This window comes from Mustelus asterias, chromosome 15 (genome assembly GCF_964213995.1).
Source record: "Mustelus asterias chromosome 15, sMusAst1.hap1.1, whole genome shotgun sequence".
Lineage (NCBI taxonomy): Eukaryota > Metazoa > Chordata > Chondrichthyes > Carcharhiniformes > Triakidae > Mustelus > Mustelus asterias.
This window is the reverse complement of record NC_135815.1, coordinates 84,951,615-84,964,545: the sequence shown is the minus strand read 5'-3', so window position 1 is coordinate 84,964,545 and position 12,931 is coordinate 84,951,615. Positions and strand designations below refer to the sequence as shown.

Sequence of the window (12,931 nt, the reverse complement as noted above, 5' to 3'; positions counted from 1 at the left end):
CAGGGGGGAGTGCGAGAGGGGGGAGTGCGGGAGGGGGGAATGCGGGAGGGGGGAATGCGGGAGGGCGGAATGCAGGAGTGGGGAGTGAGGGAGGGTGGTGTGCGGGAGGGGGGAGTGCGGGAGTGGGGAGTGCGGGAGCGGGGAGTGCGGGAGCGGGGCGTGCGGGTGGGGGGAGTGCGGGAGTGGAGAGTGCGGGAGGGAGGAGTGCGGGAGGGAGGAGTGCGAGAGGGGGGAGTGTGGGAAGGGGAGTGCGGGGAGGGGGGAGTGCGAGAGGGGGGAGTGCGAGAGGGGGGAGTGTGGGAAGGGGAGTGCAGGGAGGGGGGAGTGTGGGAGGGGGGAGTGCGGGAGTGGGGAGTGCGGGAGGGAGGAGTGCGAGAGGGGGGAGTGTGGGAGGGGGAGTGCAGGAAGGGGGGAGTGCGGGAGGGGGGAGTGCGAGAGGGGGGAGTGTGGGAGGGGGAGTGCGGGGAGGGGGGAATGCGGGAGGGGGGACTGCGAGAGGGGGGAGTGCGGGGGGGAGTGCGAGAGGGGGGAGTGCGGGTGGGGGGAGTGCGAGTGGGGGGAGTGTGGAAGGGGAGAGCGTGGGAGGGGGGAGTGCGAGAGGGGGGAGTGCGAGAGGGGGGAGTGCGAGAGGGGGGAGTGTGGGAAGGGGGAGTGCGGGAGGGGGCAGTGCGAGAGGGGTGAGTGCGGGAAGGGGGAGTGTGGGAGGGGGGAGTGCGGGAGGGAGGAGTGTGGGAGGGAGGAGTGCGGGAGTGGGTAGAGTGGGGAGTGCGGGTCGGGGGGAGTGCGAGGAGGGGTGCGTGCGGGGAGGGAGGAGTGCGGGAAGCGGACGACGGAGTATGCTGGGCCAGAGAGAGAAAGAGATTGATTGAGGAGATGGTGGAGACAGTTTGGGAGAGGGGAGGAGACAAGGACCAAGAGGGAGCAGCTAGGGGGTGGGGGAGGAGAAGGAGGGCAGAGGGATTGTATACTCAAGTCTCTTTAGATCTTGACTGTTTCTAATTTTTCAATAGTTAGGAAGTTCCGCGTTCTATCCTTCTTAATTGCAAAATAGACCTTACATTTGCCAGATTGAAATCCATTTGTCATTGTTTTGCTAATTCACTGAATCTGTGAGTATTTCTTTGTATTACTGTGCCTCTATCTACGCTGCTTACAATGCCAACTCTTTATGTCACCTGCAAATTTAAATACGTGGTTTTCTGTTTTCAAAGTGTTCAATTACCCTCTCCTTAATTATAGACACCAGCAATTTCCCGACAATAGATGTGCGGCTAACTGGTCTATAATTCTCTGGTTTCACGCTGTCAGATGCCTTAAACAGTGGAGAGGTGTGTAATTTTCATATCTCATGGAACAGTAACAAAATTGAGTGAATTTTGGAACATCTCTGATGTTCTAACCTACTTACTTTAAAACCCAGGGAATTGAACCTATATGGGGCTGAGCATCACTCACTCCATTGTGCCATTATTATTTTCTTCACATTGTTATTTATATTAATTTTGATGAACTCCTATCCTTGATTCAATAGCAGCTTCCTCAGGATGCCTGACAGACGAACCTTTACTCCACCATAAATACAAAAAGTAATCAATCAATATTTCCAGATTCTTTTCATTGCCAATGACACTGTTGTCAATTCCCAAGAGGTTCACATTACCCCTGAACACACTTCTTTTCTCATGTTATTGCAACAGATTTGATATCCCTGTCAAATTTCTTTCCCCCTATTTGCAGCCCTACCTGTTTTATCAACCTTTGCTCTGCATTGCTTCCATTTGCCAGAATCGGAGCTACTTTTTTGCATTTCTGAATGTTTAAAATTTAAGAAGATTTTATGGCCTCGCTCGATCCAAGACCGGAAAATCCTGCCCGAGGTCAACAGACATTTCCATTGTCTGCCCCTCGCCCGCTCCGATTCTGTGGCAGGCGGGGCAGTAGAATTCCAGAGTGAAAGTTTAAAGTTTATTCGTGTCACAAGTAGGCTTACATTAACACTGCAATGAAGTTACTGTGAAAATCCCCCAGTCGCCACACTCCGGTGCCTGTACACTTGGGTACACTGAGGGAGAATTTAGCGTGGCCAATGTATCCAACCAGCACGTCTTTCAGACTGTGGGTGGAAACCAGAGCACCTGGAGGAAACCCACGCAGACACAGGGAGAACGTGCAGAGTCTGCACAGACAGTGACCCAAGCCAGGAATCGAATCCGGGTCCTTGACGTGTGAGGCAGCAGTGCTAACCACTGTGCCACCTTGCCAAATATTTTGCATTGTAACTCCTCTGGAAAGGAGTCAGGGGCAGTTGCACCTGCGCACTTGGCCCACACTGCGGTTGACAGCGCCTGTGCAACTATTCCTGATGTCCTTCCAATCGGTGGTGGGGTTTGGATCAGCATTGATTTCACTGCAGCACATATAAAAAGATAATTTGCTGACAACAGTTCTTGCCAGTTCCCATCTGTGGTGGGATCTCAATTTCAATGCCACTTTTTGTGAGCCCTACCTCCTTAACCCACATCCAGCATGTTAATGGCTTGTAGAAGGCAATTCTATATGGACCAAGCAGCTCATTTTGTAGATAACAGGACACATTGTTTAGAGTACCACATACCTTTAAATGAAATATTTTAATCCATTTTTTTAAACCAAAAAGTGTCTTGAAACTAATTATTACAATCAATTCATCACATCGGAAACTGCATTTACTGAAATTTCCTGATTATGTACCTTCATCATTTATTGAATCATCAAAAGCATATTTTATAGAGGGGACAGTAGCTAAATGATAGATGAACTAAATACAATATGGATGACTTGATCTTTATTGTTAGTCTGTGTCAAGCCAACTTGTTTGTTTTAATGCACACAACTAGCAATCTGATCCTGATCGAGAGGCGGATTTTTCTAGAGTCTGGCCAACTCAGAAGATCTTTGAATGGCAGGTGGACTCAAGTGCATAAGTTCTGCTCCCATTTCTGACAGATCTCATTTTGTGCCAGCAGAGGGAAGGGGATAGGGTGTGAATGACACAGGCAGGAGACCCTAACTCAGAGAGTCATTTGAAATTAGAACTGAGTTCAAGCAAACCCCACTTTATCACTGTTTCTGGAGCCATCACTCATCGTGTGGGTTCACAAATTCATGGAATAGACGCAAGCTTTAATGAAGGGCAGGAAATGTCTATTTAAGTGTCATGATTGCAAGGTTTTAAATCCTCAGCCCTTTAGAAATAAAGCAAAACAAAACTGAATGTAATTTAGAGTTTAAAAAAAATCTCCTGAACTGTTTTGACTGGCAGGCCATCTGGTAAAGGTTAGAAAAAATCATGACCATCTCTGCCACAGTTTCAGTGAAGCTCTTGTTGACATTTCCCTAGATCTGTCTTTAAGCCGAGGTCATTCTGAATGTTTGGCTGAGTTTCAAAAGCTACAAAAGCACTTATCTCAGCAGGGAGTTTGGAGTTCACTATTTGATTGACAATTTAAAGAGGCAGTTAAAATAGCTGTCTTTGATGTAGGTACTGAATAGAAGTTTGATTTTATAACTGACCGAACAGCTGAACTTTTTATGGTTTCATAAATTGTAGCTTTTTAACTGCCAAGTATGTAGGAGTGAGAGCTGTATTAGATTGTTAGAAGTTTAACTTTTTCTTCATCTACACATTGCTGAAGTTTGTCCATGATGGACACTAGAAGTGACATGGGGGTATGAGGGGCATGAGAGAGCATGGAGGGAGCATGAATGTTAAGAGGTGGATTTACATTGACATGGGAGGCTAAGAAGGGTGGGAACCAGGTGGTATGAAAGGTGAGGGTTTCAGGGCCTAACAGCTTATAAATCATCGAGGTGGGCTCTTTACTCAGCCCACCTTGGCATTTGCAAGGCTCTGCATTTGCAAGCAGCTACACTCTGCTTCTGGGATATGTGGGGCAAAGAGGCAGGGCAAAGTGGAGGACAATGAAGAGTGGAGGGGGCAAAGAGGGGCAGAGGGGGCAAAGAGGGGCAGAGGGTGCGAGAGGGGAATGGGGAAGACGGAGAGGGGAAGAATGGGAAGGGGGAGATGGTAAGGGGAACGAGGAGGAGATAGTGGGGGAAGGGAGGGAGGGGGTGAGGGGGTAGGGGAAGGAGGGGGAAAGAGGGAGGAAGAGGAGAAAAAGGTGAGGTTGAGCGGAGAAATAGGGGGAGGGGAAATGAGGGGTGTGGTGATAGTGTGCCTTTAAGAAATGTATTTGTGTCGTGTATCTTGTGCAGGATTTTTTAGCCACTTCTATGTATTGGTGCCAATTTGTTTGTACATGGCAGTCCCTGTTGTTACTGCAGCAGCATAATTGCTCTTAATTGCTAAAATGTTTGTTTTAATCGAGACTATTACAGCGTTTTCCCCTGAGGTTTTGCAGAGTGGGGCTTGATTAGGTTGATTGACAAGTATGGTCATACAACTGGGTGGGACTAGGTTTATACAGAGAAACCCACTCAGTTGCTGCTTGGGAGCTGTAAAGAGCAGAAATAGCTCTGTGTCTCTCTGAAGACTGGGACCTGCCAGAAAACAGGTCTCTTTCTCTGGGTTTTTGTTGTTTTAAGTAGATCTTTCTTGTGAAACTCTTGTGTGGGAGTCAGAAGGCAGGTGTATTTCTGCATCTGTCCAGAGGGGCTAAAAGGCTGGATATCAACCATCCAAGTGAGCATATCTGTTTTGGTGCTAATTGATTCTGAAAAAAGATGTATGCCTATGGGGATATTGCTTAAATTGGAACTATAGAGATTGCTAGCTGTTAAGAATTATACTTTTTCATGTTTAATTATTTTGATTGGTAAAAGTTATGCTAATTATTTTTGTTAAATTCTAAATGTGTTCTTAAATAAACTTTGTTTTGATAAAAAAAACTTCCCGGTGGATCAATTGAATCATACCTGGAGAGAAATGCCTTATGTTCGCCACAATGCCAAAATCAAAAAAACGTTGGGGCCTAGGCTAACTTTATAATGTACCTTTGAATTTCTGATCTAGTTCCTAACAGTGGAAAGTGGGGGTGGAAGATGGAGGGGAGAGGGGAAGAAGGGAGTTGAAATTTTGGGGTAAGGGGTTGAAATTTAGGGGTGAGCAGTATGGTGTGTGGTTGAAGTTTAGAAATCATAGAAATCATAGAATCCCTACAGTACAGAAAGAGGCCCTTCGGCCCATCGAGTCTGCACCGACCACAATCCCACCCAGGCCCTACCCCCATATCCCTACATATTTACCCACTAATCCCTCTAACCTGCGCATCTCAGGATACTAAGGGGCAATTTTAGCCAATTTTCAACCTAACCCGCACATCTTTGGACTGTGGGAGGAAACCGGAGCACCTGGAGGAAACCCACGCAGACACGAGGAGAATGTGCAAACTCCACACAGACAGTGACCCAAGCCGGGAATCGAACCCAGGTTCCTGGAACTGTGAAGCAGCAGTGCTAACCACTGTGCTACCATGCTGCCCCTCACCCCTCACCCCTGTAGAGGTGAGGGGCTGTAGGCGAGGAGGTTGCAGGTCAGTGTGAGGGGGTCAGAGTTTAGGGATGGGGTGGGGTAAAGATTTGGGGTGAGGAGATTTGAAGGATAGAGGTGAGAAGGGGTGAGGGGTAATGGTTGGAGTGAGAGTGGCTTAAGGTTCAGGTGAAGGGCATTGAAGATCAGGGTGAGGGGGGTTAGGGTTGAAGAGTGTTCACTTTGGGGTGAGGGGATTTGAAGGGTAGAGGTGAGGAGGGGTGAGGGGGTAATGGTTGGAGTGAGAGTGGCTTAAGGTTCAGGTGAAGGGCATTGAAGTTCAGGGTGAGGGGGGTTAGGGGTTTAAGGTTGGGGTGAGGAAGTTTGGGATGCGGGGGTTTAAAGAATAGAGATGAGGAGGGGATGAGAGGGCAAATGGTTGGAGTGAGAGTGGCTGAATGTTCGGGTGAGGGGAGGATTGGAGGTGGGGAGATTGAATGTGCAGGGGATTGGGCTGAGGAGGTTAGAGGTTGGGGGTGAGAAGTGAAGAGTTTAGAGGTGTGGAGGTTTGGGGTAAGAGGAGGTTGGGGTTAAGGGGTTAGGCATGAGGAAGTTGGGGGGTTAGGACTGGGGTTGAGGGTGAGGGGTTAGGATTGGGATTGGGTTAGGGGTGGGGAGGTTGAGGGTTAGGACTGGGGTTGAAGGTTGGGGGTGAGGAGGTTGAGGGTTAGGACTGGGGTTGAAGGTGATGGGTGAGGGGTTAGGTCTGGAGTTAAACGTGAGGGGTTAGAGGTTAGGTCTGGGGTTCAAGGTGATGGGTGAGGGGTTAGGTCTGGGGTTGAGGGTGAGGGGTTAGGTCTGGGGTTGAGGGTGAGGGGTTAGGTCTGGGGTTGAGGGTGAGGGGTTAGGTCTGGGGTTGAAGGTGAGGGGTTAGCGGTTAGGTCTGGGTTGAAGGTGAGGGGTTAGGGATTAGGTCTGGGGTTGAGGGTGAGGGTTAGGTCTGCGTTTGAGGGTGAGGGGGTGGAGGTTAAGTCTGGGGTTGAAGGTGATGGGTGAGGGGTTAGGTCTGAGGTTGAAGCTGAGGGGTTGGAGGTTAGGTCTGGGGTTGAAGATGAGGGGTTAGGTCTGGGGTTGAAGGTTAGGGGTTAGGTCTGCGGTTGAAGATGAGGGGTTAGGGGTTAGGTCTGGGGTTGAAGGTGAGGGGTTAGGTCTGGGGTTGAAGGTGAGGGGTTAGGTCTGGGGTTGAAGGTGAGGGGTTAGGGGTTCGGTCTGGGGTTGAAGGTGAGGGGTTAGGGGTTCAGTCTGGGGTTGAAGGTGAGGGGTGAGGGGTTAGGGGTTAGGTCTGGGGTTGAAGCTGATGGGTGAGGGGTTAGGTCTGGGGTTGAAGATGAGGGGTTAGGTCTGGGGTTGAAGGTGAGGACTTAGGTCTGGGGTTGAAGGTGATGGGTTAGGGGTTAGGTCTGGGGTTGAAGGTGATGGGTTAGGGGTTAGGTCTGGGGTTGAAGGTGATGGGTTAGGGGTTAGGTCTGGGGTTGAAGGTGAGAGGTTAGGGGTTCGGTCTGGGGTTGAAGGTGATGGGTTAGGGGTTAGGTCTGGGGTTGAAGGTGAGGGGTTAGGTCTGGGGTTGAAGATGAGGGGTTAGGTCTGGGGTTGAAGCTGATGGGTGAGGGGTTAGGTCTGGGGTTGAAGATGAGGGGTTAGGGGTTAGGTCTGGGGTTGAAGGTGAGGACTTAGGTCTGGGGTTGAAGGTGATGGGTTAGGTCTGGGGTTGAAGGTGATGGGTTAGGGGTTAGGTCTGGGGTTGAAGGTGATGGGTTAGGGGTTAGGTCTGGGGTTGAAGGTGAGGGGTTAGGTCTGGGGTTGAAGATGAGGGGTTAGGTCTGGGGTTGAAGCTGAGGGGTGAGGGGTTAGGTCTGGGGTTGAAGGTTATGGGTGAGGGGTTAGGTCTGGGGTTGAAGGTGATGGGTTAGGGGTTAGGTCTGGGGTTGAAGCTGAGGGGTGAGGGGTTAGGTCTGGGGTTGAAGGTGATGGGTTAGGGGTTAGGTCTGGGGTTGAAGCTGAGGGGTGAGGGGTTAGGTCTGGGGTTGAAGGTGATGGGTTAGGGGTTAGGTCTGGGGTTGAAGGTGAGGGGTTAGGTCTGGGGTTGAAGATGAGGGGTTAGGTCTGGGGTTGAAGCTGAGGGGTGAGGGGTTAGGTCGGGTTGAGGGTGAGAGGTTGGGGGTGAGGATATTTGGGATGAGGGTGTTAGCGGGTTTGGGAGATCGCGATCCCAGGCACTCACTCTTTCACGGTGACCTGCTGTACGGGGGACGGGCTGGCTTTCAGAGTCGAGTCCACCCGCTTCTTGCCCACTTTCGCCATCTTCCCCGAGCGGCAGCCCCGCCGTTACCCTGGCAACGGGACGCGAGCATTGGGGTAACGCTGGGTCCTAGCGCCGGCGCGCCCCGCTGATCTGCTGGGTCCTAGCGCCGGCCCGACTCATACTGCCCTGTTGGCAGGGTGACACACAGGCAGTGAGACAGAGAGAGAGAGATGTCCGTCACGGAGGGACTAAGGGTCTGCTGCTGTTGGTGACTATGGGAAGATGCTGGTCAGGTATTAGGGCTGATGTAGGACATTCTGCCCACACTGCAGCCCAAAATGAAGTGGAGATGCCGGCGTTGGACTGGGGTAAGCACAGGAAGAAGTCTCACAACACCAGGTTAAAGTCCAACAGGTTTATTTGCTACCAAATAAACCTGTTGGACTTTAACCTGGTGTTGTGAGACTTCTTACTGTGCCCAAAATGAAACCAGCTTGGCTCCCATTTCTCCCAACACACTCCCCACTTCATCCCAGCTCTTCACCTCCTCTGCACAGTGAGTCTTTACTTTGAGCTCTGTTTGCATCCCTGAAAATCACAACTTTAAGTGAAACAACTTTCATGAGAATCATGGGTTCCCAAAGGGACCAATGTTAAGGGTGGACTTGGCTACCTTCAGACATTTTTTGCCAAGAAAACAATGTATGCATTGAGCAACTGTGCTGTGCACATACAGCACTGTGCATTCCTAATTGGAATAACCTGCAAAATAAATCACTTAATATAACAGAAGAATTGGGGGGGGCGGGATGGAGAGGTTCAGAGAAGAAACCAGAGGGGCCACAAAAGATTCCAGGGCTAAAAGCAAAATACTGTGGATGCTGGAATCTGAAGCAAAAACAGAAAATGCTGGAAAATCTCAGCAGTTCTGACAGCATCTGTGGGGAGAAAATAGAGCCGACGTTTCCAGTCTAGATGATCCTTCGTCAGAGCTGACTGCCAGGGGATTGGGGCACTCCCTAACCCGCCCCCCCCCCCCCCCCCCGCCCCCCCACCCCCCAACACCACCATCCCCAACCTCCTGTCCTGGTTTATTCACAGTTCAGTGGTCAGCAACTTCCCATCTGTGCTCCTGTTCCAGGGATCTCAGACCTCGCACTCTCTCAGAACAGCGGCTGACCCAGAATTCAGCAAGGGGATGGGGTTGGGAAAGGCGGTGGGCAGAGTGTGGATGCCCTATAATTGAAAATGGCAACATCAATTGAAAAAAAACAGGCCCTAAAGAGTAAACAACATTTTAGCAAATGACATCAGGCGGGTTACTAACAGGAAGGACTTGCTGTATCTCCTAAATGTTTTTAATTTCCCCACTTGATGTCTCACATTTATATCACCTCAGGCATGTGCATCTGAGAGGGAGGAGAGGAGAGAAGCAGATAGAGATTGAGTTGCCCTTGGCAAGAGCAAGTGGGAACGGTTTAAGAGTGTGAAAAAGATAGAGGAGTTAAGCAGGTAGGAAGGAAGAGGTCAGAGTGATAATGGGAGTGAGAAAGAGTGTGGTAGAAAGAAAATGTGATGGGTTTTGACAGGAAATGGTAGTTTTGTTCAAAGTAAAATTGAAAGAATATCTGTTGCTTAAGCCATTATGTCATATATAATACAGGTCAGAAACTGGCAGGTGTATATATTATACCAACAAACGACCATGGGAGTGCTCACATAACATCAAGGATGTTGTACCAGGTTTATCACCATAGTCACTGATTGTCTTGGGGGAAATCCAGAGGGGCTGGAAGAGAGGCTTGGAGTTTGGCATTAATCGGACAAAGCCTCAAAATCCAGCAGTACTTTCAAAGGTTTGGAAGTACAGCAGTGTGAGCTTGAAAACTGGGGTGGGTTTGGGGATTATTGGAACAGGGGTGTCAGAATATGATTATAGAACTGTCATAGAATAGAACTGTCATAGAATCGCTACAGTGCAGAAGGAGGCCATTCGACCCATCAAGCCTGCACCGACAGCAAACCCACCCAGTGCCCTAACCCCGCAACCCCACATATTTACCCCAGCTAATCCCCCTGACACTCAGCGGCAATTTAGCATGGTCAACCCACCTAACCCACCCGTCTTTGGGCTGTGGGAGGAAACTGGAGCACCAGGAGGGAACCCACGCAGACACGGGGAGAATGTGCAGACTCCACACAGATGGTGATCCGAGGCCAGAATTGAACTCGGGTCCCAGGTGCTGTGAGGCAGGGAGGAGAAGTGTTGACAGTCTGGGAGCACAGGGGATCCAAGTACTGGAGCATGTGTTTTGGGGATGGGGGGTGTAACTTGTGAGAACTACAAAGGATCCTGTGACCTTGAGAAGGGGCGAGTTGAAACGGGTGGAGCCTGAGGATCAAAAAAATTTGGGATCCAACTTGACTCAGCAGAGGTTTAAAAGCTTGGACTTTGCAGCAATCTGGTCACATTCTGACAGGGCCTAGCACCTTTGTTGCTAAATGGAAAGCAAAAGGATTGGGCATTGACTCCTTTTAGCCCCTTTTGGACTATCAAGACCTGCCCCTGCCGAATCCACTCCTGACCAATGCAAAAACCCACAGATACCCCGCTTTTCCTTTATCCCCATTCTCCTTTACTTCCTACTGTTACGTTCTGTTTCACGCATTTTTTTAGTAAATTTGCTAAATTACCTCGTGGTGACCCACTGTAATTACATGTTGTATGCCTGGACACACCCCTGCTGTACCTGGCCCGAGACTCCTCCCTTTCCACCTGAGACTCCTCCCTTTCCACTTGAACGAGGTATAAAGGTGACGGTTCCTCCTCTCTGCCTCAGTCTGGGCCAGGTTAGCTACAAGGGTGTGTTCCAGTTCTTTGCGATTAAAAGCCTGTTATTTTCACTCACTCGCTGGAGTCCTCGTGATTGATGGTGCATCAATTTTAATCGCAAAGAAAAATAAAAAAGAACTCGTAGGATGGAGCAAGTGGCTGTGGGAGCTGCCAACAGCTTCGATCACTGGCTGAAGTGCTTTGAAGCCTTCCTTGAAGCCTCCGCTGTCGTCCAGTCCGAATCAGACAAGCTGCACGTGCTCCACGCCCGGGTAAGCAACGTGGTTTATGCCACCATCCGTGATGCTGAGACGGACAGGGACGCGCTGGAGCTCCTGAAGAGCCAGTACAGGAAACGGACGAATGAAGTCTACGTCAGGCACCTTCTGGCTACTCGAAGACAGCGGCCGGGAGAGTCGAGCGCACAGTTTCTCCGCGAACTACGGGTACTCGGCAGGGCCTGTAATTGCAAGGCTGTACCCGCTGCGCAGTACACGGAGGACTTAATCGCATCCAACTACATTCGGCAGCGACTGCTGGAGCAAGGTGGGCTGGACCTACCAAAAACTGACGCTCGCTGAATCTTTAGAGGTGGCCTCCCGTAACCTCGAGGCGTACGCATCCGACCACGCGGTTACATCGAGGGCACCACGGCTACTACCACCCCAGATCTAGGAGGGCCGCAGACTTACGCCACACCGCGCCCCACCAACGACTCGACTGCTGCGGCTGCTGCAGGTCTGAAGTGCTATTTTTGCGGCCTGGGGAAGCACCCCCGACAACGCTGCCCGGCTAGGGAGATGTTCTGCTCTGGGTGCGGGAAGAAAGGCCACTATGCTAAAGACTGCAGGGCAAAGTCGTCCTCGAAGCCAAACAGTGCAGCATGCGACCCGAGGGAGCCGCCATTTCGGACACCATCGGCCGCGTGTGAGTCAAGGGAGCCGCCATTTTGGACGTCATGGGCCGCGTTGAGACAAGGGAGCCCCCATTTTGGACGCCGGTCGATCATCCTCCAGGATCCACGGTGGCAGCGGTCCAGCTAGACCAATCCCGTCCGCATCAACTCGCCAGGTCCATGATGGACATCCAGGTAAACGGCCATGTGGGAAATTGTTTGTTTGACTGCGGGAGTACGGAGAGTTTCATCCACCCCGATACAGTGCACCGCTACGCCCTTTCTGTGCGGCCAGTCAAACAAACCATTTCCTTGGCCTCAAAGTCCCGCTCAGTGGATGTCCTCGGGTACTGTGTGGTGACCCTTACGGTTCGGGGGACCGAGTACGAAAATTTCAAGCTCCTGGTGCTGCCACACCTCTGCGCTCCTGTACTCCTAGGGCTCGATTTCCTGACCCATCTCAGGAGTGTCACGTTGCAGTACAACGGGCCTCTTCCCCTGATCTCCGTCTGCAACCCACAGTTCCTAGACTGCCCACCGCGCACCACTTGCAGCCTTTCGACCCTTCAAGTCACCCCTCCCTCACTATTTGAACACCTCACCCCCGAGTGTAAGCCTATTGCCACCAAGAGCAGATGGTACAGTGCGGGGGACAGGACCTTCATTAGGTCTGAGGTCCAGCGGCTCTTGAAGGAAGGGAACATTGAGGCTTGTACTAGCCCCTGGAGAGCGCAAGTGGTAGTGGTCAAAACTGGGGAGAAACACCGTATGGTCATCGATTACAGTCGGACCATCAATCGGTACACGCAGCTGGACGCGTATCCCCTTCCACGCATATCCGACATGGTCGATCGGATTGCGCAATACTGGGTGTTCTCCACTATTGACCTCAAATCGGCCTACCACCAGCTCCCCATCCGCCTGGAGGACCGCAAATATACTGCTTTCGAGGCGGATGGCCACCTCTACCACTTCCTTAGGGTTCCCTTCGGCGTCACCAATGGGGTCTCGGTCTTCCAGCGTGAGATGGACCGAATGGTGGACCAGAACGGGCTGCGGGCCAACTTCCCGTACCTGGATAACGTCACCATCTGCGGCCATGATCAGCAGGACCACGACGCAAACCTCAATAAATTCCTTCACACGGCTGCTCTCCTAAACCTGACCTACAATAAGGAGAAGTGTGTCTTCCGCACTCACCGCCTCGCCATCCTGGGGTATGTAGTGGAGAACGGGGTCATCGGTCCCGATCCTGACCGCATGCGCCCCCTCATGGAACTTCCCCTTCCCACCAATCTTAAAGCACTGAGGAGATGCCTGGGCTTCTTCTCATACTACGCCCAGTGGGTCCCTAATTACGCGGATAAGGCCCGTCCGCTTATCAAATCTACCCTTTTTCCCCTGTCGGGAGAGGCCCGCTTGGCCTTCGACCGC

At 51.2% G+C, this 12,931-nt stretch overlaps 1 protein-coding gene across 1 annotated transcript in view; it reads right to left on the bottom strand.

Annotated features, from left to right (window-relative positions):
• The window catches only part of adgb (androglobin), a 287,462-nt gene extending 279,633 nt beyond the window's left edge, over positions 1-7,829 (bottom strand). Inside the window, exon 1 of the mRNA XM_078230490.1 lies at positions 7,749-7,829. Coding sequence (XP_078086616.1) covers positions 7,749-7,828 — 80 coding nt within the window. The 5' untranslated portion in view covers position 7,829. The remainder of the gene's footprint in view (positions 1-7,748) is intronic.
• Positions 7,830-12,931: the final 5,102 nt, after the last annotated feature.